We start from the raw sequence: 27718 nt of genomic DNA, 5'->3' as shown, positions 1-27718 counted from the left end.
CTTATTTTTCCATGAAATACTACCATGCAAAACAGATTGACCTTGGAGCCCACAGGAGTCAACTTGATGAAGAGCTTAGTTGGAGCTGGAGTGACAATTGGAAGCCAAATGAATCATATCAAGTGTGACCAATACAGGCCTGAAAATTATTCTTAATTAACCACTGATCCTCTGTGGTAGCAAGTTTCCAAAATCTGTGAATCCATAAGGGAGCCCATGAAAATGTACGAGTAGCAATTTACCTAATCTAATAGCTCTACTGTAGTGCCTCTTTGACAACGCCTTATTTTCCTCTTGTTTCATGCAGTGTTAGAAGAGGTCCTTAGGATTTGATCGGGTTTGGTGAAACCATTGAGAGGACAGTATTGCCTAACGCGCTTTACAGAAGATCTAAACTTGCAGGGGTCCTTACCTGTACAGTTATGTGCTCCTTCCACTTTGTTTTTTCCAGTATTTCCCTTTGAATTGCAATATCATGTGCAATTTATCATTTATAAAGGTGGCATGGGTAGCCTTTTGCTTTTAATGCTAACCAAGAAGGTGGTTATTTCTTATCCAGAACACTAATTCCATTGTAGCATTGGCTGTGTTAGCTGTGAACTGTAGCTCACGTGTAGTATTTTGAGGGGGAAAGTCATTCATTCTTCTGTGCTCTTTAACAGGCATGTCCAGGCATCCTCCAGCTCCTGATCTCCCTACCTTCTATCCCTTGTCTCCAGGGGGGGTTGGACAGATAACACCACCTCTTGGCTGGTAAGATCTTTTAGCTTCTTTTCAGACAAAGGTGCATGTTCACGCCATTCACTGTTGTTGAATCAATTGCAGCATTTACAAAGTAAGAATGTGGCTGCAGTAAGAAATTACTATGTTATTTTAGCTGAAAAGATCAAAAAATGGCGATCTTGGAAATGAATTGAATCTGGTTTTTGAACACTTACAGAAATTGAAGTGTGCAGATTTCACTTTGAAGTCTATATATTTCTTATGGCTCAGATTTGTGGCTCTTGGCATTCGGAAAGATAGCAGAAAACAGTTCTCAAGGAATTAAATGTAAATTTTTAATAAACAAGATTGCAATTACTAAGGGGAGGGGAGGTAAGAAGGAACTTTGAAGTGTGTGTGTGGGGAGAAATCTTGAAACTGCACCCAAATGGAGAACAAACTTTCGTAGTCTGCTGCTTTTTAGCTTCTGTATGGAGAGAAGCCTCTGCCATTGGGAGATTTCACTGCTCTAGCTAATACTGGCACTCTCAGGATCTCTCTCCGCCACTCAGAGTGTCATTTTCCTCTTGGAGGAAACACGTGGTATTTTCAGAGTAATCAATTCAGCAGGATGCTTCATATCTGCTTGGGGTAGATAGGTACTTGCCCTCAGCTCTGTCGGAGAAAGAAATAAGAAAACTCAGCAACAATTTCAGTACTTTACAGTTTGTATCTTGACTAGTCTGTGCCCATGCAATAAGCGATGCAGATTTTTTGGGGTTTTGGTTTTTTTTTTTAATGTGTCTATGGGAGGGAGACATGATCCAGATGACAGCAGGCAGAGAAAGTAGAGAGCAGAAGATTGTGAAACGCTGTATTGCTGGCAAGTCTTTCAGGAAGTGTCACATACCTTTTTGGAACAAATGATTATCAGATACCAAGCTAAAATATGGAAGTATCTGACTCTCTATTTTTATATTATTACCCCCTGCCCCCATTTATTGCATTTATTGGGCTGACTTCACCACCACCAGGCAGTTCCTGGCATGCATTTTCCAGATGTGGTTAATCATTTCTTCTGAATGGTTTCTAGATGCAGAGGCTGGGGGGGAAGGAAGAGCAAAAAAAAAGAAAGGGAGAGACTAGATCTGGTCTTAAAAGGCTTGGGGATGTGTTCAGTGGCACTCACCAACAGTGGGACATGCCCAGCCATCCCTTATGCTATCATCCAGCTGCCTTCTGTGCAGTAGCGCTGCTGAGACTTCCTCCACCTCCCCGCCCCAAGCACTGCTGATTTCCAGTAACATACACCAGGTGTGAAACCTCTATCCTGAACCTTACGAACACCAATATCCCTTTTTTCACCCCTCTGAAAGCTGATCTGTCAGTCAGTCAGTCAGTGAATAGGCTTGATGCATGTGGTGGTCTTTCTGGGCTGGTTCAGGTATTGGGGCAGAACCGGTATTTGTTTGCGTTACCGTAGCGTGCTACTTCAGGGTGTTCATCATAGTTGCAACCTGAACCGTTGGTAACTGAAAGTAACCAAAATGTAATCATGATGATTAAAAACTAGAGTTCAAATGACAGGCTGCTAACAAAATACTCTGTATCTATGGGAGTATAAAGGAGGTAAGAATTTCACCCAAGCTTCTTTTACTGGATTGCAAAGTTTGATCTTTAAGTATAGTTAAGATGGCCTTGTGTTTCTGTGGGCTTTTAGGTGGCTGTGGTTTGGGGTTTTTTTATCAAATAAACTTCTACTTTTTTAGAAAAGCTGGCCACTTGTATCTCACTATAGAAGATGCAAATGGAAAGAGTCCGTCCTAAGCTTTCAAAGATTTAATAAAACCGTTCAAAAGGTTTTCTAGCTTAATAATTCACAATCTGGTTTTGTGCTGATCTACGATAGAACTATTTGGAATAAGATGCCTCTTTCCTAAGAGCTGGTTAACCAAATCTGATACCAGTGCTTTTGAAACTAGGTGAGAGTGGGACAGAGATGGAGGAGTGTGCATGTGTGTGTGTGTGTGTGCGCACGTGCGTGCACATGTGCTCTGGGGGAGGAAGGCTGTTTGTTTTGGCTTTTCTCCTGGGTGTAGAGCCAGATTGGGAATCTTTAATAGCAAGGGAGAAAGCCCAAAGTGTTCAAGTATTTGTTAGTTTTTAATACAGCAGAACTCTTGAAAGTTTTACCTGTTACTATTTATTTGTGACTAGTACTGAGTTCCCATCAAGTGCTTGTAACTCTAGAGTAACTATTGAATACCGTATCATATGATTGATGGGTTCCTTTCTTCTGTGACCTCAGGCAAGGTCAGCCTGTATATCCCATCTCGAGTGGATTCAGGCAGCCCTATCCATCCTCACTCTCAGTCGACCCTTCCATGTCCAGGTAGGTGTAGGAGGTGAATGACTGACTGGGGAGTAACTGTTGGCATTAGAGGGCAAGTTGGTCTTCTGCTTGCATCTTGGTCTGCCTTTGCTTGCTTTTCAGTCAGCTAAAACCTTATGCATACATTTTTATTTAACTTATTTGTGTATATACAGTTTGCCTGGATCCCACACTGGTCTCATTCAGCATTTTCTTGGCAGTCTCTGGAGTATTGCAATTAGGAGCACCGGTGAATTGTCAACAATTAATTGAGCTGTTTCATCTGAAATGAGTCATTAGTTCATTTCTAGATGCAACGTATAGTGTGCATCCTTGGGTTTTGCTCATGCAAGTATGCAACCAGGTGGATTGTCACTGTAGTCTGTGTTCTCTAGTCCTAATTTCAAAGTCTTAGTAATTAGTCTTGAATCATTTAGGTATCACTCTGTGTGGAAACTTGCTCGCAAGTAGGTATTTTATAGCCCAGAGCCACTAATGGCAGGGGATGCCAGCACAGTGTATTTGTACTGGTGTGTGAATCAGGCACTGTGTCTTTATGTCTAAGTGCAAGCAAGCAATGCTAATTGAGACCTGGCCATGACACACTCCAGACCTCCTCTCCTCTGCTTTTGCACTCTAAAGACAGCTTCTGCATCCTGTGCTTTGTGTACACAAGGTTGCAATATACCATTCTTGGTTGGTGTTTTGTGTGACCTGTAGAAGACACATCCTCTTGCACGGGGATTTAAGACAGGCCACTTGATAAGTGGTGGGTCCTCTGGCTTCTATTTGTGTGGACTCCTTTGGATTATCACTGTCCCTTCACTTCTTTACAGGGGAATGATAAGCATGTGCCTGTCAGGGTGACTGCGAAGAAAACCCATTCTTTCTCCGTAACAAAATTACTTGATTTCGTTACAGGGCTTCATGTTTGCTTTATTTTGATGGCATGAAGGAGAAGGGCAAGGGGGCTAGGGAATGGAGAAAGGGGAGGCTGGATGCCGTTCCTTAACCAGCACTCATTCAGCAACCCTTTGGGGCGTGAGCTTGCTTTTCGTGTTAATGGTACTTCCTGCCAGTTCAAAATAAGGCATGCAGGTTTTCTGCTGTGCTTGAGCTTGCAGTGCTCAGCACCTTCAAGATCTGTTTCAGCTATCCTTGGGGATGACCTGGGTTCATAGGGTTGGATGATTGAGTTAGTGGTACTTCGGTTTTCTTCTCCATTTTCCTTCTTGTACGAATGAAAGGAAGCTTTATTTGGAAGTCGCTCTCTCCACCCCCCCACCCCCACCCCTTCTTCCAGGATGCAGGATTTTTAAAATGTATTTTTATTTTAAGCATTTGAGGGAACGATAGTGAGTTCAGGTGAAGTGACGTTAAAATCTTTTAGCTTAAGTACCTTGAAAAGTAAGAGATTCCCTAGAGAGCCATCAGGGACTTCTTGAAAATACTCTTCTTCTTTTATTTTATTTGTTTCTGCATGGCAGTTCCCTCCTTTGCATTCGCTGGTGGTGGATAGTTTAAGAATGTTTCTATCTTGGTGTGAAAATACAGTTTTTGGTTAAGAAATGTGTATTTTTATTGCTAGTCAGTGCAATAGTACAACCATTAAACATTTCTTGTTTGCATTGCTAAAACTGTTTGCCTGAAAGGTAATAAAAGAACTTCTTTACAACCAAAATGTTGACTGATTTTTTTGTGTGTTTGTTTTTCTTGAATAAATGGGCTACAATGCACAAATCTTAGCCAAATGGTTTTCATGCACTCTTAAAGAATTGTCTTCCATTGCAAGCTCTGTAGCATTTACATTCTTGTAGTGTTGACATTCCTGGGGCATCCCACTGCTGTCATATGTGTTTGATGCCTGTCTGCAATAGGGTTACAGACCTTCCTTTGTTTTCTCTTTTAGGTTTTCACATCACATGATTCCTGGTCCTCCAGGCCCTCACACAACTGGAATCCCTCACCCAGCTATTGTAACACCTCAAGTAAAACAAGAACATCCGCACAACGACAGTGAGCTAATGCATGTGTGAGTCTGCCTTTCTGCGCTAGCCCTTATTTTATAAAAGTTTGAGAACTAACTCTATCTGAAGAAGAGTCGAAGATGTTAAAATAAAAAAAGGTGCCTTTCATGAACTCTCTTGAATTTTAACTCTTCTCCTATAACTGAAATGGGAGATGTGGGGCACTATTTGGGAAGAATAATGAGACGTGAAGCCATTTTTCATTCCAGTCCAGCACTTGTTAGCTATCAGCAACAGTCATTTTGATTCAGACATAATCATGGACCTGTCTACCTGTGAATGTTGCTTGAGTGTGAACTCACAACCTTCTGCTGGAAAAGATCTTAACTGCAAAATTTACTAGTAAAAAGCAGCCTTTTGCCATACTAAGCAATAAGGCTTAAGAAAGAAGCGGATGAGGAGCTATCCTCCTGTCTGTAGCAGTGGTCTTTTAGGGTACTATGGGTGGCCTTTCAAAAAGAATTGAGAGAAGTGATCAGTTTGGTGTAGATTCACAGATCAAATGTTATTTGCTAGAGACTGTCAACCTGACATCCTCCCTGAGTGTTAAATTAAGTCAGTTCTCTGAAAAGATATGAAAGTGAATGGGACATGACCGCTGAAATTCTCATTCTTACTACTTAAGTGTTACTGTAACCACAGGTTGGTAATTTTCCATTGGTTTTTTTTTTAGGCTGAAGGTAAATGGATGCTTTTTTTTTCCCCTCCTTTCCCTTTCCCCCACCACGTTTTAGGAAGCCTCAGCACGAACAGAGAAAAGAACAAGAGCCAAAAAGACCTCATATTAAGAAACCTCTGAATGCTTTCATGTTGTACATGAAAGAAATGAGAGCGAACGTTGTAGCAGAGTGTACTCTGAAAGAAAGCGCAGCTATCAACCAGATTCTTGGCAGAAGGGTATGTACAGGAGGGTGTGTGTGTACTCACGTGTGCTGCTAATTTGTGTTTCCTTTGAGTTGGGTGTGATGGCTGACTTTCTGCTTGAGGTGCTAACTAATGTGCAGCTATCAAATTAGCTATATAAGATAAAGCACGCAACTAAAAGCAGTATCTTCATTTTCCTTTTTCAGCATTAGCAACATCATCAAATTCGTGTCTGTTCCACTTGTGGTGTCAGCACCTCAGGCATGAAATATCCTCATTCACACATGGAAGTGCATTCAAATCACCTTCTGGGTCCTTCCATACACTGCCATCCATCAGAGCAGGAGGGAATCATTCAAAGATGAACACTGGACACCAGCAGAGGTGGAACTCAAAAGTGAATGTAATGTGGTCCAGTTGTAGAGTCATGTAGGCTGAGAGGCATCTGTGCAAGGTCATCTAGTCCAGCAGCTGCTCAAAGCAGGCCCAGTAACATCAGGTTGTTCAGGGGGTTGTTCAGTCAAGTTTTGAATGTCTTGGAAGTCACCAGCCAAGTACTGATGGTCCCCGAGCCTTGCTGAGGCCATTTCCTTCTGCAGCACTGTAGGCATATTTTGTTCTTTCCGTGCTCTGAAACAAAAAGAGATGCACACCAACCCAGAATGACAAACTTCATGTTCATGGTCAGTGTTGTTCTTCCAAGGGAAGGCAGCAGAGGTAGATGCTCATTTTGCCCTTGACTGTCCCAGAAATGAGAACAGGGGCAACTTTTGTATCAGTCAGAGTTTGAGTAGGGAGTATTCGAATCCCCCTTCTTGACCACTGACTAAGGCAGTATTGAGAGACACTGCAACTCTCTGGAAATCCTGTGCTTTTAAGTGGGAAATCAGTACATGACCGTAACTGCTCCTTCTCTGTTACAATCTGAAGACCCTCACCCCACCCAACCCTCTCAAACAGAGCATACATCTGTTGGTACTTGTCCTGGTTCCTGGTTCCTGCAGCCTTCTGCCTTGTCTCTGATGTTCTTGTTACCTTCTCTCTAAGGACATCTCAGTGCTTGCCTTTTCCATTCTTTCATCCAGGTCTCTAGGATCGTTTTTTCATTCTCACTCCCTCAGTAATCGATCTCAGTTGCTTAGTATGTCACCCCTGTTTTCTTGGCTTGAATGAGGGCAGTGGCTTGCTTATCTCTGTTTTGGTAATGAATCAAGCCTCAGTGCCTCTTACCTGCTTTTTCCACATCTTGGAGTCTTCCTTTCAAGTTACTGTTCTCTGTGAAAGTACCTCAAATTTCATTTTTACTGTGGTACAAACCATGTCTAAGTTATCCAGTATAATTGCTTGGAGATTAATTATTGTCAAATGTTTTGTCTTCAGTCCTCCTGGTCACTGTTTACTATACCCTGTGTCACTCTGTAACAAGAACTACCTCTGTTTTCAAGAGCTAACGCTTCGCACACTGCTGGGCTCTGTGATGCCACTGCATAATGTTCACTGCCTTCCAGTTTTGGAATGCACGTGTGGAGTCTGAAAATTGCAAATAGGCTGAACTGCTGTGTTCTCAGTAACACATCGAACTTGCCAAGTCCAGACAGACAAGTGCTTTAGTTCACGTCTTCTGACATGTAACAAACCGACATATTAAATCAAACAAACGTGATCTGATCTGAAATCCTAGTTCTGTAAATTATTCTTGCATGAGTCTCTTAATGATTTCATGTGGCTTTTTTTTTAATAAGTTCTCCCCCCCATGCATATTGGCAGAGTCAAACAAGAAGATGCATCTAATGCTGCAGCAGTGGAATCTGATTCAAAACAAAAGGCATGTACTCTTCTTGGTTCAGGTCTACGATAGGTGTTTCAACAAGACCAAAATGATTAGATACTGATGTAGCTGGTGCCTTTTCAAATGTGCAGATGTGAAGGGTTTTTTTTTGTTTCAGGTTGTGTTGTTGTTTTTTTTTTTAAACTACGTAAAAGCAGTAAGTTTATCCCTACTTGACTACACAGGTCAACTCATGTAATTTGGAAGACTACAGTTCTGTGGTTTCTGTCTCTTAGAAACTTTTTGCTGTTGCCATTTTCTTCTGTTGTAACAAAAAGAAATCAGAAAGCAGGTACCTTGAAGCTCAGTACTTAAGAAGTTGATCTTGGAACAGGAGCCTGCTGACACCCAGAAAGCCCTCTGCATCGGCATTGAAACCTGTGTGTAGATGCTGCTTAAAACCAAGGCAGCAAACCTTTCTGTGGTGGGGAGCTTGCTGCCCTTCAAAAGCAGCACAAAACCTTTCTGTTTTGTCAGGAGCTAAACGGTGGGGTTTTTTGTTGGATTGGGGATTTTGTGTTGGCTTTTTTTTTTTTAAGTAGTGTGAGGAGAGCATGGTTCTGTGAGCAGGTTATTTGGTGAGCCCTGTTTCCATAAATGATTTTTGTCTTGCTCAAGGCACTTGGCAGTTGCAGAGCTGACGAATGCCTGAAAGTTGGTTAAAAAACACGGGTGCTTGTAATTGCTAATGAATTTCATTTTTGCAGTGGGGAAGGACTGAATCAAAGTCACAAGAACACTTGCTCGTGTCATCTGTTGCCTAGGTATGAGTTATGTCCTAGTCTAATGCTATGTTTATTTTGTTTGCAGTGGCATGCTCTCTCCCGTGAAGAACAAGCAAAATATTATGAACTAGCTCGTAAAGAAAGGCAGCTACACATGCAGCTTTATCCAGGCTGGTCTGCAAGAGACAACTATGTAAGTCACTCACTTGAAGGCTTTTTTTAAAAACTAACTTCCTTTACCTAACTTCTTTTTATTTTCTTCTTTTTAATTTGTGGAAAGTTTTGGATGGAGGGACAAACATAAAACATTAGCCTTATTTGTTTGTACTTCACTCATCCAGAAAACTTGAGATGTTCTTGTTGTAGTTGACATGCTGCTTATGGAAGTCACAGTTTTTCAGAGGAAAAGATGAAAACTGAGGTTTTTTCTAAGGCAATGACCCGTACTGTCTGAAAGCATATGTTTTACTGTACAGCTGTGATTTTTCCATAATCTTCTATTGGATCACTTGCTATCCAGAAATCTTCTTTAGACCTGAGCAAAAAAGGGATGTCTCTCTTGAAAGAGAACTGAAAGCCCAGGGGTCTTAATGCAGACTGAACTTTAGCTGAAAGTAATACAGAATGGTCCATCTCTGAAATAAGGCCTGCAAAATTTGTATAAGTAAACTTCCTGACAGATTCTGCTTTTATACCATTCAGTGAAGCTACTAAATTTTCTTAAAATTACTCTTACTTTATAATTAAATATCAAACAAGTGTTAATAGCACACTGTAAGCACAATGGCATAATTGTGCAGTGCAAGCTGTGCGATGAGGTGTCAGTTTAGTCCTATGTTATGTTATGAAACTAACAAGCAGCATCCTGAAAGACTGATCCTAGTCTGAGATCTGGGGTCCCTTCTGTCCCCCCGTCAGCTGTGGCATTATTTACTGTGATAGGAGGTGTACATGCTATATCTGGCTCAGTTTTTCATCTGCATTAGGTGGACAGTCGTATTTTTCTACTTTGGTAATGTCTTGTGGACATCAAAGATTGAGGTACCTAAATACAGTATTAACAGAAACTGTAGAAACTGGCACAGAAGGTATTGACACAGAAACTATGTGATTGTCTTTTGAAGCAAATGCCTTGGTCTCGCTGACAGCCATGCCCGGTTTTGTAAGCACAGACGCTACTGTAAGCCCTAGCAGCTTGTTTCTGCCTGTCTTACAGTCATCTTTTCTCGTAGATGAGTTGTCATGACCTTACGCAGATAGGGTTTATTTCCAGTAACCGGACCGTGTCAACAGAGCTGTCTTGAAATATACCTGGAAGCAAATAGGGCCTTAGTGATACGCTCCTGAAAATGATGGGATTTCGATTGTCTTGAACTTACTTGCTGGAAAATCAAACCACTTTGGAGCCTTGTCAGTTCATGCTTACTGGACGTCAGCCTTCAAGATTGTCCTGCGATGATTGCTCATGTTGACTTTGGGCACTTGACATGTTTTGCCCACAGCCTACTGCCATACAGCACATGCAGTGGACCTGCAGATTCTTAAAAGCCTTGATAGACATCGGGAGTGTGTAAGGTGGCATGTATGATTTCTTTCTTCAGTGTGCTTCCAACCTACATCCTGTATGGAAGTATAGCTGCGATGTACTCCAGTCCTGTATGTTACAAGGGAGAACTCTGGTAGCTTCCTCTCGCAGTCCTTCTCCCTGCCTTGCCAGGAGTGCACACGTTTGTTGCAGTGGAGGTGAGAAGGTGATCATAGTAGATGTATCAGTGAAACCTTTTCAGGTATATATAACCCTTTTTTTTTTTTTTTTTCTTTCTTTCTTTTTTCTCTTCATTTTTTTTAACTTGGATACAATTTCATTTTTTGACTGCTTATTTAGCACAGATATTACTTCAGTATTTTGAGAGTTGGAAGTGACTTCCATTTCATGTGGCTGAATTTCATAAAACAGTACAATTAAAAATATGTACTACTTGGTTTTAATTCTTGTATTTTAGTTTGCCTGGTTATGCAGGATTTCAGAAATGTCAAGAAAATGTTAAGCATTGCTATGCAACTATTGACAATATCTGTGTGCTTTTTTATTAATGACATCCAAAGCAGTTCTGCAAAGTTGTGTGGTAGTCATGAGAAGCACAGTGTCTTCATAATGTGGTGATGTCTGTGTGCTGGAGTTGTCAGAAACTGCTTCATTTGGCAATGCTGACAATTAGTTTCCAGCCCAGCCTTTTCCTTCTGCTCCTCTGCTTCTGGTATCTCATAGATGGATCTCAGATCAGCTTTCAGAATGTTTTAGCACTTGAAGTCAGCCTGCCATAGAGAATAAACCATAGTTTTCCTCCTGTGATTTTTGCATGTTAACATCTGCGCTAATGCACTTTCCTCTGTAAAGAAGTATTGCCTCGGTGCCTAAAGCATATCACTGCGAGTTTCCAAGAGCCCTTGAAATCTGCTTTCCAACTTCTAGCCTTGGTCCCATCTTCGGGAGCTCGCTCACAAGGCATTGCCCAGCCCTGCTGTCAGCCTGAGTTGGGCAGACCCAGACTGTCAGCGGGCTGGAGACAAATTCATCTGCTGTAGCTTCAGTGTAGCCTGTATTTGGAGCCCTTGCTTGCTGTCCATCCGTGAGCACTGCGGTGGTTTGAGGTGGTTTCTCGCATCACTTGCTTTCCGTCCTGTCACCTTCAGAGCTAGCTTATGGCACGATGTGCCCCTCCACCTCAGCCCTTCCAGTCTGTGGCCACTGTGCGTGGCACGGTCTGTACCAGGACATGTGTTGGTGGCTGCCAGCTGTGTGTGTGGGGTGGCCCCTGGCTGCGGGCAGAAGGATGGACAGCAGGCTGCAGTCCCGCTTACAGCGTCTGCACCAAGGTTCGCCTTTGCTAGAGCTCATCTGTTAGAGCCTGTCCTGGCACCTTGAAGGCTTCTTTAAAATATAAACAGATATGCCTTTTTTTTTTTTTTTTTTCCCCCCAAACATACAAGAAAAAAAGTTTTGACTGACAATGTAGGACAATAAAGAGAAGTCATATGGAGGAATATCAAAGCAGTAATTAGGGCGATGCAAAATGACCGAGGTTTAAAATTGTGGGTATAAACTGACCTTTTGTTTCCTGAAAGACTGTGTGAATGAGGAGCTCTGGCCTTTTCCATAGATGGGGGTGCGGGAGAAGGTTGTGTGTGTGGGTTGGCGCAATGAGCCTGTGCTGGCATGCTGGTGCCAGTGTGGTGTCCAAGGCAGACAGCTGCCAGACGTCCTCTTCTGCCCTGCACCTTGGTCGCGTTAAGGGTGCTCTGCTGTACTGCAGCCTGCTATTTGCTTATTGTACAGCACGTTCTCCAGACCAGGCACAGCCATATGAGACTTGGCTTTTGTTAAGGTACCAGCGTTATCAGAACAGTTTTAGTTGGCTGGTGTGCACCCTGGGGGCAAGTCATGGTCATCCTGGGTACTTTCAACACCCTGTCTGCTGTTGCCATGTATGACAGTGTAAGTATCTGAATGTGTGAAGAGCTCTTGTAAGAGCCATAAATTATGATATCAACATATGTGTCATCAGATTATTAAGCGTGAGAAGTCTTTTAGATGCTTGCGGCTGCCAGGGTTAGTTGAAAAACTGCCAGAAATTGTAATTCCATGTGGATATAAAAATGTGTATTGCTCGTGCATATTTCTCCATAGATGTTGAGGGCAAACCTTGTTACCACTGAAACAGTTGCAAGTGGGTTAGAAAAGGTTTTAGCTACCCTGAAACCAATTGGGTTTTTTCCTAAATGCTTTCTCAGTGTCCAAATGGCTTTCGTTTCTATGCTGTGTGGTGGGGGAGTGACCAAGAAAAGCTCTACACATGCAATGGTATGGTGAAATTTCCTGTTTTTTAGGGGAAGAAAAAGAAGAGGAAGAGAGAAAAGTTGCAGGAATCAGCATCAGGTAGGCCATGGCCAACTCTTACTTACCATTCACCTCAGGTGTATTTTAGAAACCAGGGCTTGTGCTATTTAATTTTTACATGCTTTTCTCTAACACTTGCTTCTGATGGATGTTTTAAGATACTTCACTTTGAATCCAAGCTTGTGAAAGTGCACACAATACGTGTCTCCTTTCCCTTATGCCTTGATGTGCCGCAGTCCTGATGGCATCAACATCTTTGGCTGAACTTCTGCATTGCTGCAGTCACTGTCCTGCTTTACCTTTTGCTTTTCTCCTCAGCCAGCGCTGTATCATCCTTAGATTTAACTGTTCTCAAATACTGTGGGATTATTGGACACGAGAAACTTTACACTGACCTTTTTGTAGCCACTGTATTTTTATTGCTGTATTTTGTGTTTCTGTGTACACTAACAGCTGCCTAGTAGGTTGGCTAAAAGCATCAGTGAGGTCTCCTCTTTGCCTGTAAAATATATACAAAGAAGCACCCTGTTTTCCACAATAAAAATGGCTGGTATAAGAACCATAAAAAACCCAAACTACTAAACCAAAAACACACCAAAAAATCCATGTAATATTGTAGCAAACAAACTTATTTGGAATGTGGAAAAAGTCTGTAAAGAAATTTGTTAAAGGAAAACAATCTTCTACAGGTACAGGCCCCAGAATGACAGCTGCCTACATCTGAAGCATGGTAAGAACATCTCTAAAGCTTTCCTGATGATAAAACTGAATTGTAAAATAAGCTTTCTTATAAATTTTATGCAATAATATGAATTTAGCAAAAATTGCAGAAGTTATCATATCCCAAAGCTAATGTTACTTTGACTACTGATGGTTTTTATACCGGCTATCTATTAGGTGTTCACCATTTCACTTCTCAACCTTAATATTTTCAAATTGACCATACCTCACTGACTCGCTGCAAGTCTGCCTGTGAAGCACAGGGATGGGTTTATTAAGCAGTGCAAACCCTCCCAGCCAGCAGACTGTCACAGTTCATAAGAGCAGGTTAGATGCTGGCTTCAGAGTACGTTTTATGTGCTGACATCTTTTAGATGCTGGCTGGCTGGGTACACTTTTTAAAAATGTATTCACCTGTATACTAACAAAAAATCTGCTAAAAGATGGGGCTGTATAGTTGTATCCAGAATTTCTCAACTGTACAGTGGTATTTCATGTGTGGTACGGGTTGGTTTTGTTGTTATATTTCCATTGTGTGTTTTTTCTTTTATCATATCATCTGCACTAAAGATGGAATGACTAGTGATCCCACATATCCAGTAACAACATCTAGTCTGCTTCTGAGTGCACACAGACCACAGTGAGATCCTAATTTCTCAGTGTTGGTGTTGGAAGGCTGGGCCTTCTCTTCTTCTCACTGCAATACATTTTCTAGTAGGAATGGTATTCATTTGATACAGTAGTTGTTCTACACTGTCTTAATTAACCCAGACTGCTCTCAGGAGATCCATGAGAATTCCAGCAACCATGCAAACCCCCCTCCTACGTTCTAAAGACACCTATACATTGTAACAAAAACTGTCTCTTTATCGCCTCTCCCTCTGCCTCGTTTGGTCGTGTGATCGCCTTGGCACTCAGAGTGGTCAGCAAAGCAGCCTGGCCTCCTTTGGCCCTCTGCTCTGCTTGGACTTGCAGCCAGAGGAAGCCAAATCTGAGTTTGCTCTGTGCAGTGTGGCAGTCATCAGCCTGTAGTTATGCCATTGTCCTGGTTAGTCTAAACTCTGTTGGATCTAAGACTTTGGGTTGTTCGTTGTTGGTTTTGTTTGTTTTGGTTTTTTTTAACATGAAAAGGCAAAATGCATGCTCTTTTGTTTCTTCCTGATAAGCAAAAGGTTTTCAGGCAAGCAGACAGTCTTGCCCTTCGCAATGTGCCTGAGTAATGCTGATTTTAAATGTGGATTGCAGTATTTGGGTTCTTTAGCCTACACAACAAATGTAGCTGTAAAGTATCATTAGTTACAGTGACTGCTGTAAGTATTATATCTATTATTAAAAAAAAAAATAAAAGCAAGTGTTTTAACGTTGAGTTTTAGAATTGGTATTTCAGCTTAGTTGCCCAGGTCCATGATTACTGTTTTTTTCCCTCTCAAGTTAACACAGAACCTAGTAAGCAGAACATGCATAATTTTATCTGAATTGACTTAGAGCACTTGATTGGGATCGGAATACAACTCAAGTTCAAGTGACGGTTTGAAAACTGAGGGATATTTGGTTTGTTGGATGCCTTACAATCTAAGGATGAGTGCCTTGCCTACACTGAACTGTTTTGTTGGAGCTTCTCTGCATTTCCATAGTAAAGGATTAATGTTCTGAGTATGTGGGTTTTCTCTCTTTCCCTTTTATCTCTACACCCCTGCCTTTCTTCCCCTTAAGCTTTGCAACAGTGTGGAAACTGTTGGCAATAGCTGTCTCTGTCCTCACGCAATTTGTATGACGGAGTATGAGGACAGTAGGTATCTTCTTCCTCTGGAGAGGGAGTGTGCTGTTGACTCCATATACGTGCATGTAGGCAGCCTCACTAAACATCGTGTGCCGAGGGAAAGCTCCCCACTGCAGACGTACAGATGTGCTCTAGCTGGAAGTAAATGCACAAAATGATTTAGGGAACCTGAATCAGCCAGACTTCAAAGTAAACTTCTGAAGGTTAAGACTCTTGCCCTTTGCAAGCCTAATCCAACAAATGTTTTGCCCACAAGCGTAATATCTTACCAGGCCCACAGCAGAGCTGTTGTAGTCTTTACTGGATGGAGATAATAAGTTTGGGAATGCCTTTCAGTGAGTGCCGCAAAGAGCTCTTGAAGACAGGAAAACACTAGCTTTCTTACTCGTAGGGATGGTGCAAGGAAGAGGGGGAAGGAGGGTGGGAGGTCTGGGAAGGAGACAAGCGTTCTGTTATCTGAGAAGAATCAGAAATGAGTAGGTGGCAAGACCAAAGAAAGAATCTCGAGATCAGCACAAAGGAGATCAGCCAGGGCTGTAATTACAGTGATGTAAGTGAGAAGGATGAAATGGTGGGAGGGTTGTGTGGTGGGATGTTCAGAGGAAAGTAACGGAAGAGACGCGAAAACAGAAATGATTTAAGATACTGTGAAAGTTTTGGGTGTGGGGTTTTTTTATGGTTGGGTTTGTTGTTGGGTTGTGGGGGTTTTTTTTTGTCCATGAACACTTAAATTAGCTCATAACTGATTTTTAAGGTGGACCCCAAACCTGCGTTTTTGGCTTGGACATCATTTGACCGGTGAAGTTAAGGTGGTAGTGTTAAGTGGCCCCTCTTCCCAGGGTTGTACGCAGCAGCAGGTTTCTTCTAGCTTCACTGCTTAGGATTTAGCCAAGTTCCATGATCTCCTCCAGCCTGCTGAATGACTGGTTTGCAAAATATTTTAATATTAGAGTGCTTTAGGAATACTGCGACCTGATGCTCCAATCTTTGCTAAATTATCCTGGGGTACTCCAAAGCATGTTGCCATTCTTTAAGAGTTGTGGAACTGTCCCCAAGCAGGATTTTGTTTTCAGTTGACATGGCCCAACACCGATGTTTGAAATAACTTTTATTTGTTGAAGAAATAACTCGTGTTTATTTTCTCCTTTTGAAATCAACCGAGAGTGGCATAAGACCTGATAATGCTAAAAATGAGTTTGGGAGAGGCCAGGAGGGAAGGGGAAATGAGGAAAGCCAAGATTAAGGACAACATAGAGATTGCTGAGTACCTTTCAGAAAGGTGGGTGTTTTCTTGTTACTTTAAGCACAGCCTTCTAGAAGACTTGTAAATGGGAGCAATTCTGTGTTGGAAATGGAGATTCCCCATTTCCTATCCAACTTGACTTGTAGAGGGGGGAAAATGCTGCTTTTTAGCATCTCAAATCAGCAAGGAAGTAGAAGGGTACTACAAAAAATCCTCCTGATTGTTCCATAACATGGAAGTAGTTAACTTATGACTTGCTACGTACAGTAATTGTAAAAGGCACACCATTTGTGACATGTGGCAGGATGCAACTGGGAAGTCCTCACAAGCTACATAATTCAACATTGTGTTTTGGCATATCTTCGGGGGCTAAAAAGAGTGACAGAGGAGCTTAACAGACATTTGAAAACCTGTGAGAAGTGTATTTGTGGCTTTCAAAAATTCCATGACAATTAGCATTTAGATTAGCAAAGCTTTCAAAAATGAGAAAACTTGACTAATACTGATTTACAATCAGAAGCACTTAAAAGGATCAGATTAACACTCTTTAAACAACGAATTATCTGTAATATTTCAAACTTCCCATATGGAAATGAGAGCCAAATTTTGGTGCAGAAGTGTTGTTGGGATAGTGCTATAAGAAATTTATACAAATTTATAACAAATTTATATTAAATATAAACAATTTATGACTGGGTTATCTTTTCCTTATTACCTGGAAATAAAATGGAGTGAGGCTGTGAAAGCAGACTATGAAGTGGACCTATTTACAGCCAGAATACTGTGGAAAAGGGCTGTCTGATGACTGTGGTCATGATTGACCATGGGTTTCTGGCCAGCATCCTAGAAAGGAGATGCAAAGAGGATGTGGTACCTTGCTTTGAGGGACATGTTTTCCAGCCTGGGTTGTCCAGTGCTCTTGAAGTTGCTGCTGGAGTAGCTGAAAATGCTCCACCCCTTTCCATGCCCCTTGTCTGCTCAGCAGCTTTAAACAGCTTCTGGGGGATTTGTGCAGAAGATAGCGTGGGTGAGAATTTGGGGAAGGGGGTGGTGGTGGTGCAGAGATGTGTCCCCGCTTGCTTTAAAAATTGTTTCCTACGTGACCCATGTTTCCCTGTTCCCTGTTTTACCTATGCACGGTGGCAAGGCAAGAGGGGCAGAACGAACAGGAGAGAATTTGCTGGATTGAAACATTGATATCGTTGAATACTTCGGTTAACTTCGGCCCTTTTCAAATCGGCACAGTAATTTCCAAAGACAAGGAGTCCAGCCCTCAGACAGATCCCCTCCTGCAACTTAATTCTGACCTGACATTAATCTTGCTGGGGTGAAAGACAGAAAACCTCCTCTCTCTTTCAGGCTCCCTGACTTAAAGAAAAACATCAGAGGAGCGAAGGTGCCGAAGAGGCGGCCGCCTCCTGCCTGAGCAGCAGGTACAGCAGGGCACTGACACCTGCTGGGAGCCCTGCGGTGGGGCAGAGCGAGCTCCCCGTTTACCAGCTTGGCGCAGGACCCTCGTGAAGGGCAGGAGGGAAGGAAGGAAGGGTATAAATGCTGTCTCGGGTGCAGTAAGAGACTATGGGAGGGATAAGGGTAAGTCAGGGTAGGAGCCAAGCATAGGCTTTCTAAATAAAAAGGCCGCAGAACACTTTCAACTAGACCGACAGCGTAGATACGGCGTTAGAGAAACAAGAAAATTTTTTTACAAAACGGGTGCAGCGTGGTCAGCTGTGAAGTCCTCCTTCAGCATTTCAGGTTTTAAACTGAAACTGACAAAGGGCAGAAGTAGGTAATTCAGTAGGTGAATGTTTATTTTGCCGGAGATGCTCAAAGTTGCAGATGCTGCTGCAAAATTAGAGATGCCTAATCAAGTTTGAACTCGGCCACATTTACAAGGGATTAGAACAACCCCGTATCGTTTCACTTCTGAGGTGTTAGCAGTAGGCAGCTTGGGCTAGAATGAAGGAACACTGGGATGACTATTGTTCTAACTTTTCCTGTGGGATAGGGTGGGGACAGAGAGTTGATGGCTGGTGCGCCATTCTTCTCTGGAGGAAAACGGTATATTTTAGTGGATTGAGTAAACTCAGTCTCACCAGATTGATAATTCTAAGGTCGTGAGAAAAATTCTGTAGAAACAAACTGTTTTATAAAGAAAACATAAGATTTTGAAATGTGGTTTCACTCTCAGTTGGAAGAAAACCTCAGCATTTAGTGTTCATCTCAGGCCTGTATTGCATTTTCATTTTTTAGAATATTTACATTAAAAAAAATTAAAATGAGAAATGGATACCATATTTCTGAACAGCTAGAAAGCAAGTTGGTATGACATCGTCAAAGTGTTTCTCATTTGTTTCTGGTGACTAAGCTTGGGTGAAATCTGTCCTCTAATTTCAACAGACTTGTATTCAAATGCAATTCTGTCAAAGCTTAGCAAGCTCTAGCACTTTTTGTTTCTGACTTTTAGAGATTTTTGTTGGATTGAAGAGGTTTTCTGATACACATGAATGCAAAACTAGCCATCCTGAAGACAAAAACAACAAAACAGAACCGAAAAGCCTAAATGTGATGTTGCAAAAGTCACTACTAATAGAGCCAACCCTCTCATACTAGTCAGTTCCTTAATCTTCTACTTTAAGACTTTTTATGCAAGTCATCTTTCAGGTCTCTGATCCTTTACCCACTCGTTAAGACTCTTACCGTATAAACAGTTTTGAAAGTGTGCAGATTGGAAAGCTGTACAAGGAAGGAAGCTCACAGCAGGGCCAGCTGAAGCACCGCGGTCTAGCCAGTTAAACATGAGACTGGCAGCCAGTTAGCATGGGTTTTAGCCTGACCTTTCAGGACACCAGCTTTCTGCTGTTGGTTCCAGTGGCAGGAGCAAATGTTGGAAGCATTTGTGCTGTGAAGGTGTCGCTGGCACTGGGGCGTAGCGTGTGAACAGGGTTAGATGCAACTGAGGGAAATGGTACCAGTGACTGTATCACTGAATTTGTGTTCTTGTCACAGGCATCAGTAGAGTGAGGTCAGGGGGTAAGAGAACTGAGGAGGCTCAACTGAACAGAGACAGATAATTTCTGAAGTCGCTTCCTCATTGCAAAAGTAAGATACATGTTTCTTCATTAAGTTGCATCAGAATTAAACTCGGGAGTTTTGAGAGCCCTCTACCCTTCATCTCAAGGATACATGAAATTGCACAAAGTAAAATGTTAATTGCCAAAATAACTACATATAATTAGTTTTACGGTGTGTGCATTTGCCTTGATACTAGGCAAGACCATGTTTTGATGAATAGTTGGGTCTCTTGAGGTACATAACAGGAGCTTGTGTGTTTCAGACCAGTAGAGATTTTCTGCTGAGGTAAATTAATTGCATCAAAGTGAAGCTGATGTGTTTGAATTCTGTCATGGTTTCTGCATACTGCTGTCTTACACTGGTAGTGTTGCTTTGCGGATGCCTGTGTGTAGAAGAGTTGATGAAGCTCAAGAAGGTATTCAGGTTACATCTGACTTACCTTTGGTTGCATGAAGGCAACTATTTAAATGAATGGATGTATTGGAAGATGTAAATGTTGAGATGGTCTTTCAAGAGTACAGTGTAAATTCTACCCTGTGTTTAATTGTGGCAGAAAAGATGTTCTACAGAGGAAAATTTACCTATGTTATTTCTTTCTTTTGAAAGAATCTTCACTTACTACTTTACCAGTACCTCAAGTCTTTTTGTGTTACAGCAGGTGAAAACTGAAGCAGCAGTTTCAGTGCCCCTAGAACTGATGCATCTTTCTTCACAGCTCTTGGGCTATAGAAGAAATGATTAAAAAAATAGTCTTCTGAATATTTACTGTATGCCACAAAGATACAAAAAGGGGAGAAGCCTATTTCTTCCTCCCTTGCAGATCACTTTTAGTATATTATTCCACTTTAACAAGCTGCTAGAGACAGCTGTCTAGAGGTAGTTGTTTTTATTACAAATATGGAACCTCTCTCCTCTTCCACCCTTAACAGGAAAAGCATGTCCTGGGTCTTCCAGTAGGATCATTCTGAAGATTGTAGCACAGTGATAGAGCTTCTAGTTTCATGCTGCCTACACTGGGGGCCTTTGATAAGAGCCACACCTGCTTTGGCATCACTAACTTAAGCCACACAAAGCGGGAGCCTTAAAATACCTGGGCATTTCCCATGCTGACACCATCCTGCTCTGGAAGGGGTCTCTGACTGGGGGAGGCGGGGGAGGTATTTCTGCTGCTCACTTAACCCATGTAGCTTAGGCCAGACTAAGAGGACAGAAGTTAGGACGACAGACTCCACCTGTAATCAGTGGAGAGAGATTTTCAGGGGTAGATAGTTCAGCACACCTGAACCACCAGTGGGTCATTTGTTACGGAGTCTCGATTCACAGTTACCAGCGATGGGCTGAGGCTAACGGGGGGGGGGGGGGGGGGGGGGGGGGGGGGGGAACGGGACGGACACACACCAAACTCCAGGAAAACTTGCTCGTGACATACCTTCAACATAGCAGTATCTGTTACAGTTTTAGGGTACAATTTTATGTAAGTTCTTTGGCAACAAAAGCAGTTTAAAAGGTTTCCTCTGCTGCCTGCTGGTATCCAGCTCTTGCAGGGAGGGCTTTTTCCTGTCTCCTGTAGCTCTCTCCATCCATGTGCTGTAGCAGCTTGTGGGACCCTGCAGCAAACTGGATTACTAAAACGATTGGGGTTTTATTGGGAGATGATGGGGTTTTTGTTGGGGTTTTTTGTTTTATTTATTTTTTTTTTAGAAACAACAAAGGTTGCGGAGTGTTTGTTTTGTTTGCCCTGAACGTTTCAAGGATCTGGTTTAGGCTAACCCACAAACCATGGCACAGCTGGGCAGGAAGAGGAGCAGACTGCAGTGCCGGCATCTATCTGTTGCGCCTCAAACTCTCTCCAGCTCTGCCTCTAAAGAAAATAAAAAGGGGCTTCACAAACAGCACGAACCTTTCTGATAAATAACGACCTGGTTTTGCATACCCAAGTTTCTGGAGTATTGGATAAACCCTGGCAGTAACTTGAACATGTTATTTTGGACTTCAAAAGAAATGACAGTTTCAGCTGCCGGGTCCTGGAGTTCGTTTGAAGTACTGGATTAAAAGCCAGGTTTAGAGACTTCACTTTTTTTTTTTTTTAAATACATATAACTGCTGTTATATGTAGTCTTGTCTCTTCTTACAACTGTATAAAAACAACCTATGGTGGAGGAAGGTGTAGAAAAAAGGGCACTGGTTTAAAACTTTCACTTTCTCCTGCTTTCTGTGAAGGGCTAGCTATCTCTTTTACTCTGTACTTACTCCTGTACTGACCAGACGCTCTTGACTTCTTCTGTAATGCGTGTAATCCTCTCCCTTGTTCTAGAAAATGCAGATGAGTTAAAGGCCTAGAGGAGGAGCACAAGACCCTTGCGGACCCACCCTTCCATCCACCTCATTCCCAAGTGTGGGGAGGAATTCTCATCCCCCTGCGATGTTCTTGCCCTCAGCCACTAAGACCAGGCTTGTTAGGAGGCTTCGGTTTTACTGTAGTGATTCCTTAAATACAGTTTTATCACTTCAGTAGGAGGGCTTTTTCTTTTACACCGAATTATTGTTGAATTTTATTTGTTTCTTTCTGGAGGTGTTCCCCCCTACTCAGTCCACCCCCCCCCCTCCACCCCCCTTCCCTCCTGCAGTCAGACGTATGCTGCAAATGGCACAGACAGTGCCTCCTATTGTGGCTCAGGCTCAAGACTTCACATATGTAAAATGTGACTTGCAGCACTTTCTTTGAAGCCTAACCACAGCCAGGGAGCTGTAATTGCAGTCTTTGATTGCACCGACTTCACTTGTGGATTGGGCTTTGCTAGGGCATGCCTCGCTTGGCGAGACTTCAGCTACAGCCCCCCAGTGAAGCCTTAGATGTGGGAAGTCTTCAGTCTCCTTAGCACATGCCTGCGGTTTCTTGAAAAGAATCCTGATTTGACCTGTTTTATATCTGTAAGGCAACACCATCATCACTTGTATTTTTTAGGTATGACTTGGTTTATCAGCAGCAGGAGCAATTTCCAGCATGTAGCCTTAATGTGCAGCTGGGGAGAGGCTGGGTTCTAGATGCTGTTTTCAGGGCAGCTACTGTGTAATTTGCCGTACTGCAGTATTTGTTCAGAAATAAAAATACTTGGGGCTTCACCGTGCCTGTCCCCTTGCAGAGCTGCAGTAGGTTCCGCAGGGTCCCTGCTGGAGCGAGGGGCTGAGAAAGCAGCCATGGCCGCTGCTTGAGAACGCTGAGGGCCAGAGCAAGGCCACGGCCGTTATTTTAACCTCCTGACTTCAAAGACAGCTTGCTGGTAAGGGAAGGGGGGAGGAGGCAGGGAACCATCTCAACAGAAGAGCATTTCATTTCCTTCGGTGGAGTAGACATTCCTGGCTGCTAATGGGGAGTAGCTCTGAATCACAGCGCTTGTATCAGACTGCTGTGAACTACTGGCCTGGCGCCTCAAGGCCATTCCTCAACAGGAAGCTGAATGTTTTCATGTAAGACTGAGAGGAAAACCTTCCCAGGAAGAGCAACCTGGACCAAACCTTTGAAAATCCGGGATGAAAAGGCACAAAATAAATATAAAGCTGCAGGGTGCTCTCCCCAGTGTTCCTCTGCTGTTTGCTTGGCCTCTTTCGTGCTCCTTGGAAAGGTAGAGGCCTTCACAGCTCTTTGATCCGCACGTGTTACAGAGCACTGTGCTACTTTATATATTTTAAAAAAAAAAGGCAGGAAGCTCAGAAGGCTTTTTTTAGTTGGGACTTGGGCTGGTTTTATGAGGAAATAGGAACTGAATTAGTCAATACAGACCACCTCTGTTGAAACCGCTGGTTTTCCAGTGGACTTTCAGCTGTGCTGTTCAGGAGGCTGCAGTGCCTTTGTATGTCCTTCTGTGGCTACCAGCAGCAGGTGACAATTATTCATTATGTGTCAGGAATGGTGGTAATTGGGAGAGGGAAGAGCATCCTTCAAATTAAAGCTATACCAGCCAGTCTGATATAAATCTGTGCTTGTCCTTTCTACTGTACTTAGTCTGCAGTTGAACTCCTTCAGTGTCCGCAGCTTCCCTTTCCACTAAAACAATGGCCAGGTGGGCAGCCTCTGATGAGGCGTCAGCTTGTTTAGTAAAATTCTGGGGCCTCGGCTTGCACTCACTAAAATCAAAGGGTCCGTAGTCAGTTTTGGAGGCTTTCTCCCCTAGAGTATATTGGCCTGTGTAACTCTTTATTCAGGAGCTGTACTCAACCAGTGCAGGCAGAATGCTCTGTGTTGTCATGGCTTACATGGAAGGTGCAGCAGATGGGACATGGGTACCCAGTTATAAACGGCCCTGCTTTAAATACTGCTGCTGTAATACTTGCTGATTAATTCTGCTTTCGGTTCTTACAGGCTCAAGCAGTCTATCTATTATGATTATTCTAACAGAAGTTTGACTTGTGGTTTAAGCCACTTCTTTATAAACTTGTTCTGTCTTGCCTTGCTGATTCAAGGTGCTGGCAGCGTATCTTCTTCATGTGACTAAGCATTTTGTGCTGCTTCTGGTGAAAATTCACTCACTCTTTCCACTGAACTGCATTCCTGTGCTAATTTTGGTCATTCTGAAAAGCTCCGGTCATTGAACCCTCTACTTGCTTGGCAGCTGTGTAGTACCTGGAGGCCTGGAGGTTAATGCAGATTTTTTTGAGATACTGATAATCCTGGGACCGTTACTGGAGAGCATGTGTCCGTCTGTGGAAAAATGCCTGACTCATTAGACAGGCTTTGGGTGGAGTCCCTGTTAGAACCCAGTTGTCTGGGTCAGAAGGGCAGGGGTGACGGTTGAGTTAGCAATTGTGTAAGTCAGCTGATGTAACCCAGAGGCCTAGTGATGAAGAACTGTTCCTCTCTGGATCAGCAGTACCTACAAGGCTTGCAATGTTGGCCTTTTCACAAGTTATAAGGATGTAAATCCTTCCAAGATCCTAGTGAACTTTATGGCTAGGAAAGAAGCCTGTGGCTCTTACTCAACAGGAAGGTGTTCCCTACCCTGCTGAAGAGCAGAACAATTCCTACCTAGGCATGTGGACGCATGGTAGGGTCAGTGTTCACACAAGCCTCACCCACCACATTCCTCTACCCAGCTGCTTGCAGAAGACAGCATTTCTTCATTTCTGCAGGGAGCAGAGTTTGAGGCTCTGAAGTGGAGGTTTAATTGACCTCAACCACCATAGTACCAAAGCCTGAGGATGTTTAGTTTTGTAACAGATATCTAGGTCAAATGTTGTAGATAAATGAAATCCACTACAAAAGGGAATTACTTCTGTGATATGCTGAATGTCTAAATAGCTTAAAACCCCACCTTTCTAGTTGGTGTGGACATCTGTTTAGTCTAAAGCACTCTCCATAAATATTCTTGCAAACTTCAAGCAAGAGCAAGTAGCAATGCGCTGCACTTGTTTGATATTGCAGATGCACATTCCGTTAACACAGTTGTGTCATAGAGTTACAGTGACCCATCACCAGCTACTTTGAAGGATTAAAAAAAAAATAATAAAGGCTTCATATAGTCTTTATCACACACATTCTCTCTCTCTCTCTCTCCTCCCCCCTCCCTCTAGGTGGGAAAAGAAATGCTTTCTCAACTTGCAAAGCAAAGGCGGCGACACCAGGACCCCTTCTGGAGATGGAAGCTTGTTAAACCCTAGGTGTGTCCTTCATCCACACAGACCACCCCCAAGGAGTCTGTCTAGGATGTCATTCACCCTGATGTCACTGCTAGAGACACTGAATCATAAAGACAATCACTGCCAAAATCCTTCACTATCACGAGGTCCAGCCCTGATATAAATAGAGCAAATAAGCTCCTGGGTCAGCAGAGCAGCTTTTGTCTTCACTCCACCTCTGCCTTGCACTCTTAAGCTCCCGTCTCATCTGTGTCCATATCGAGTCAGCAAACAAAGTAGCATGGCTGTCTCTGCCTGCTTCAGCCAGCAGAATAACGTAGACCACAGCTGCCCCATACAGCACATCGAGGAATGGAATTTGCCTGGACCAGGATGACACACTCAACCTTCTTTTTATTTAATGGTGCGACAGGATCAATTTTGGTTTTAGCTTTTTTAAGAAACTTGAATGCTTTTATATTTTAACTTTTAGTTTGTAATTTCATTGGTGTATATTTTACTAGGTATGAGCTTTTAAACAAGTGTCAGAAATCTGAAATACTTTTTAAATAAAAGGGGGTTTTCTTTTTTTTTTTTTTTTTTCTGCCAGAGGAAAAGCCTGTATGGAAAAAAAGGTGGCTTTTTTGTTAAACTATTTGTAACAAATAGTGGCCTCTCAGTCTATATAATACAGTGTCCTATAGAACTAAATACATGTAACAACATCAGCTGGTCAGTAGACACCTTAGTCTTGCATCATCTACTCTGTAAACATAGCAATACATCCAGCAAATCTGACTGCAGTGAGTTCTCCTTCTCACCCATTCCCCTTCTCCTTGTAAAAAGCCCAGCACTTGAATTATTACTTCAATTGTTCTGTATTTGTATCTGTTTTTGTTAGCCTGTTAGTGGGATTTTATGCCAGTGTTGAAATGAGCATTGATGTACCCATTTTTTAAAATAGTAAGGCACAGCCTTTGCCAAAAATACTGTCAACCGATTTTTTTTTTTGTCATTCCAGTTTGAGTTAATGTGCTGAGCATTTGTTTTTTAATAAAAGCTTTGTAATAAAACTAAAGTCAGTTGTCTGGCTTAAAAAAAATAATGAGGCTAGCTTGCACCAGAATCCCTCAAAGGTAGGAGCAAGCCCAGGAAGGCACAGTTACATTTAAGGCTAAATGCTTGTGGCTCAGTCTTCTCTTAGAGGAAATGCAGCGTGTCTGTTTGCTCACCTGAAGTCACATCATTGTGGAAGATGACTTACTTCTTCTTCCTAAAGAGAGAAGTCGTCTCTTGTTTTCATACCAGGAGTAAGGAATGGGCAGGCTTGGTGCTCTGTTATGCTTCTCGGTTAGGTTTGGCCCACATGAAAGTAGCGGGGTCTGTGATGCCTCCCTCCGTCTTCAGTTTCCTACTAAAACCTTGGTGAACACAGCAGTGGTTATAAGCTGATAATTAGGAATATGGATTCCCTTCTTTCTGGATGCAGTTCGTGCCCACACAAGGGGTGGGAGCCTACAGTTAAATTTCTTATAGCTGTATAAATTATCCTTCACTCTGGGACCAGAGCTGGCTGCAGCATCAGCTGTGGAGGGCCCAGTTTCATGGTGTCAGATCCAGAGAGCTGGCATGACCTCCCTACTGCCAGTGGTGCCAGTGGGATGTTCCTGCAATAGCAAGCAGCTCCTCTGCATGCTTCAAAACTGGAAACGCAGGCAGTTGAGTCTTTCAGGCCCCAAACCCTACCAGCAACTTGTCTGACACCTTTTGTTCAGGGACTGATAGTCCACAGCTCTGAAAAACAGACACAGTTGCCTGACCTCTACTAAAGGACTTCAAAAGGAAAAAAAACCCACTCCAGCTATAGATAAACTAAGCCAATGGTTTGTGAGCACCACTGCAAAAGAAATGTTACAAACTGTACATCGAATCAGCGTACCTTGTATTCTAGCTCCTCAATCCTGTTTGGTGCGAGACCGGACTGAGTCAAGCTCGAACTACAAGAAATGACAAAGGTAAGTTACTGCCTAAGGAAGCCTAGTTATTGGAGTGTTTATAACTGACCCTTAAACTCTGTTGCATAAGAAATTTCATAATTAAAAATGTCATAAAACAGCTTCCTTTTAAACCAGCATGCGCTGCACACAATTGTAAGAATGTAACCAGTGTATTAGTTCTTAAAATATTTATTTCTAGCAACTGATGATTACCTTAAAAAAAAAAACCCAACAAAAAACAAACCAAAAAAACCAACCAAACAAAAAAAAATAAAAAGCAAAACAAGTGACCAGGCAAGGGAATGCGCTCAGATGGCAAGATAAAAGACATAGAGGAGAACAGCAACTGTATACTGGAGTTTTGCAAGACTTGGCTGTGTTTCCATTCCAGTCAGTTATCCCAGCCTTTGCTGGAAACCTGTCTGGTTTTTGGTTTGGGGTTTGGTTTTGTTTTTAAAGGGGAAAAAAGCAAGTACTTTAGTGCAGTAATTGTTCTAAATCAAGGATTATTGCAGCGAGTTCTGTAAATTACATGGTCCAAAGATAACAGTTCTTTTTAAAACTTAAAACATAGTTACTTGATTTAGATCTTTTAATGGCTATTTAAAAAGCCACTTTTACTCATTTTGAAAAAAAATAACTGTTCCCAATAGATGTGTTAACCTTATGTTGTCCCAAATAAACACACTATGTATTTGCCTGTCTTAAGGGCGAAAGGTCTTTCAGCTCTAATAGTGAAGGAGAAAAAGAATTCAGGAGCTAAAAATAACATCTCTGCCATTAACATACAGTGAGCAAGCACCGTGTGTTGGGTTCATTCATAGATTGAAGACCTTTCACATATAGCAGCTATGGGAAAGGTTAACTAATACACA

General features: G+C 42.4%; 1 protein-coding gene and 1 long non-coding RNA gene across 5 annotated transcripts in view; one reads left to right on the top strand and one right to left on the bottom strand.

The window, feature by feature from the left end:
* Window positions 1–25919, top strand: part of LEF1 (lymphoid enhancer binding factor 1) — a 70770-nt gene extending 44851 nt beyond the window's left edge. The window contains exons 5-12 of one of the 4 annotated variants that reach the window (XM_037380876.1): window positions 663–753; window positions 3011–3094; window positions 4983–5105; window positions 5835–5997; window positions 8603–8710; window positions 12406–12454; window positions 13105–13145; window positions 24802–25919. In XM_037380876.1, coding sequence (XP_037236773.1) covers window positions 663–753; window positions 3011–3094; window positions 4983–5105; window positions 5835–5997; window positions 8603–8710; window positions 12406–12454; window positions 13105–13139 — 653 coding nt within the window. In that variant the 3' untranslated portion in view covers window positions 13140–13145; window positions 24802–25919. The remainder of the gene's footprint in view (window positions 1–662; window positions 754–3010; window positions 3095–4982; window positions 5106–5834; window positions 5998–8602; window positions 8711–12405; window positions 12455–13104; window positions 13146–24801) is intronic. The other 3 variants (XM_037380866.1, XM_037380893.1, XM_037380886.1) reach the window with 3 other exon arrangements.
* Window positions 25355–26897, bottom strand: LOC119144934. Its single transcript, XR_005103254.1, has 2 exons — window positions 26786–26897; window positions 25355–26267 (listed from the first exon to the last, which is right to left on the bottom strand). It is a non-coding gene; the product is annotated as an uncharacterized LOC119144934 (long non-coding RNA).
* Window positions 26898–27718: the final 821 nt, after the last annotated feature.

Source organism: Falco rusticolus, chromosome 1 (assembly GCF_015220075.1).
Source record: "Falco rusticolus isolate bFalRus1 chromosome 1, bFalRus1.pri, whole genome shotgun sequence".
NCBI lineage: Eukaryota > Metazoa > Chordata > Aves > Falconiformes > Falconidae > Falco > Falco rusticolus.
Note: the sequence above shows the minus strand (reverse complement) of the source record. Positions and strands in the feature narration are given on the sequence as shown.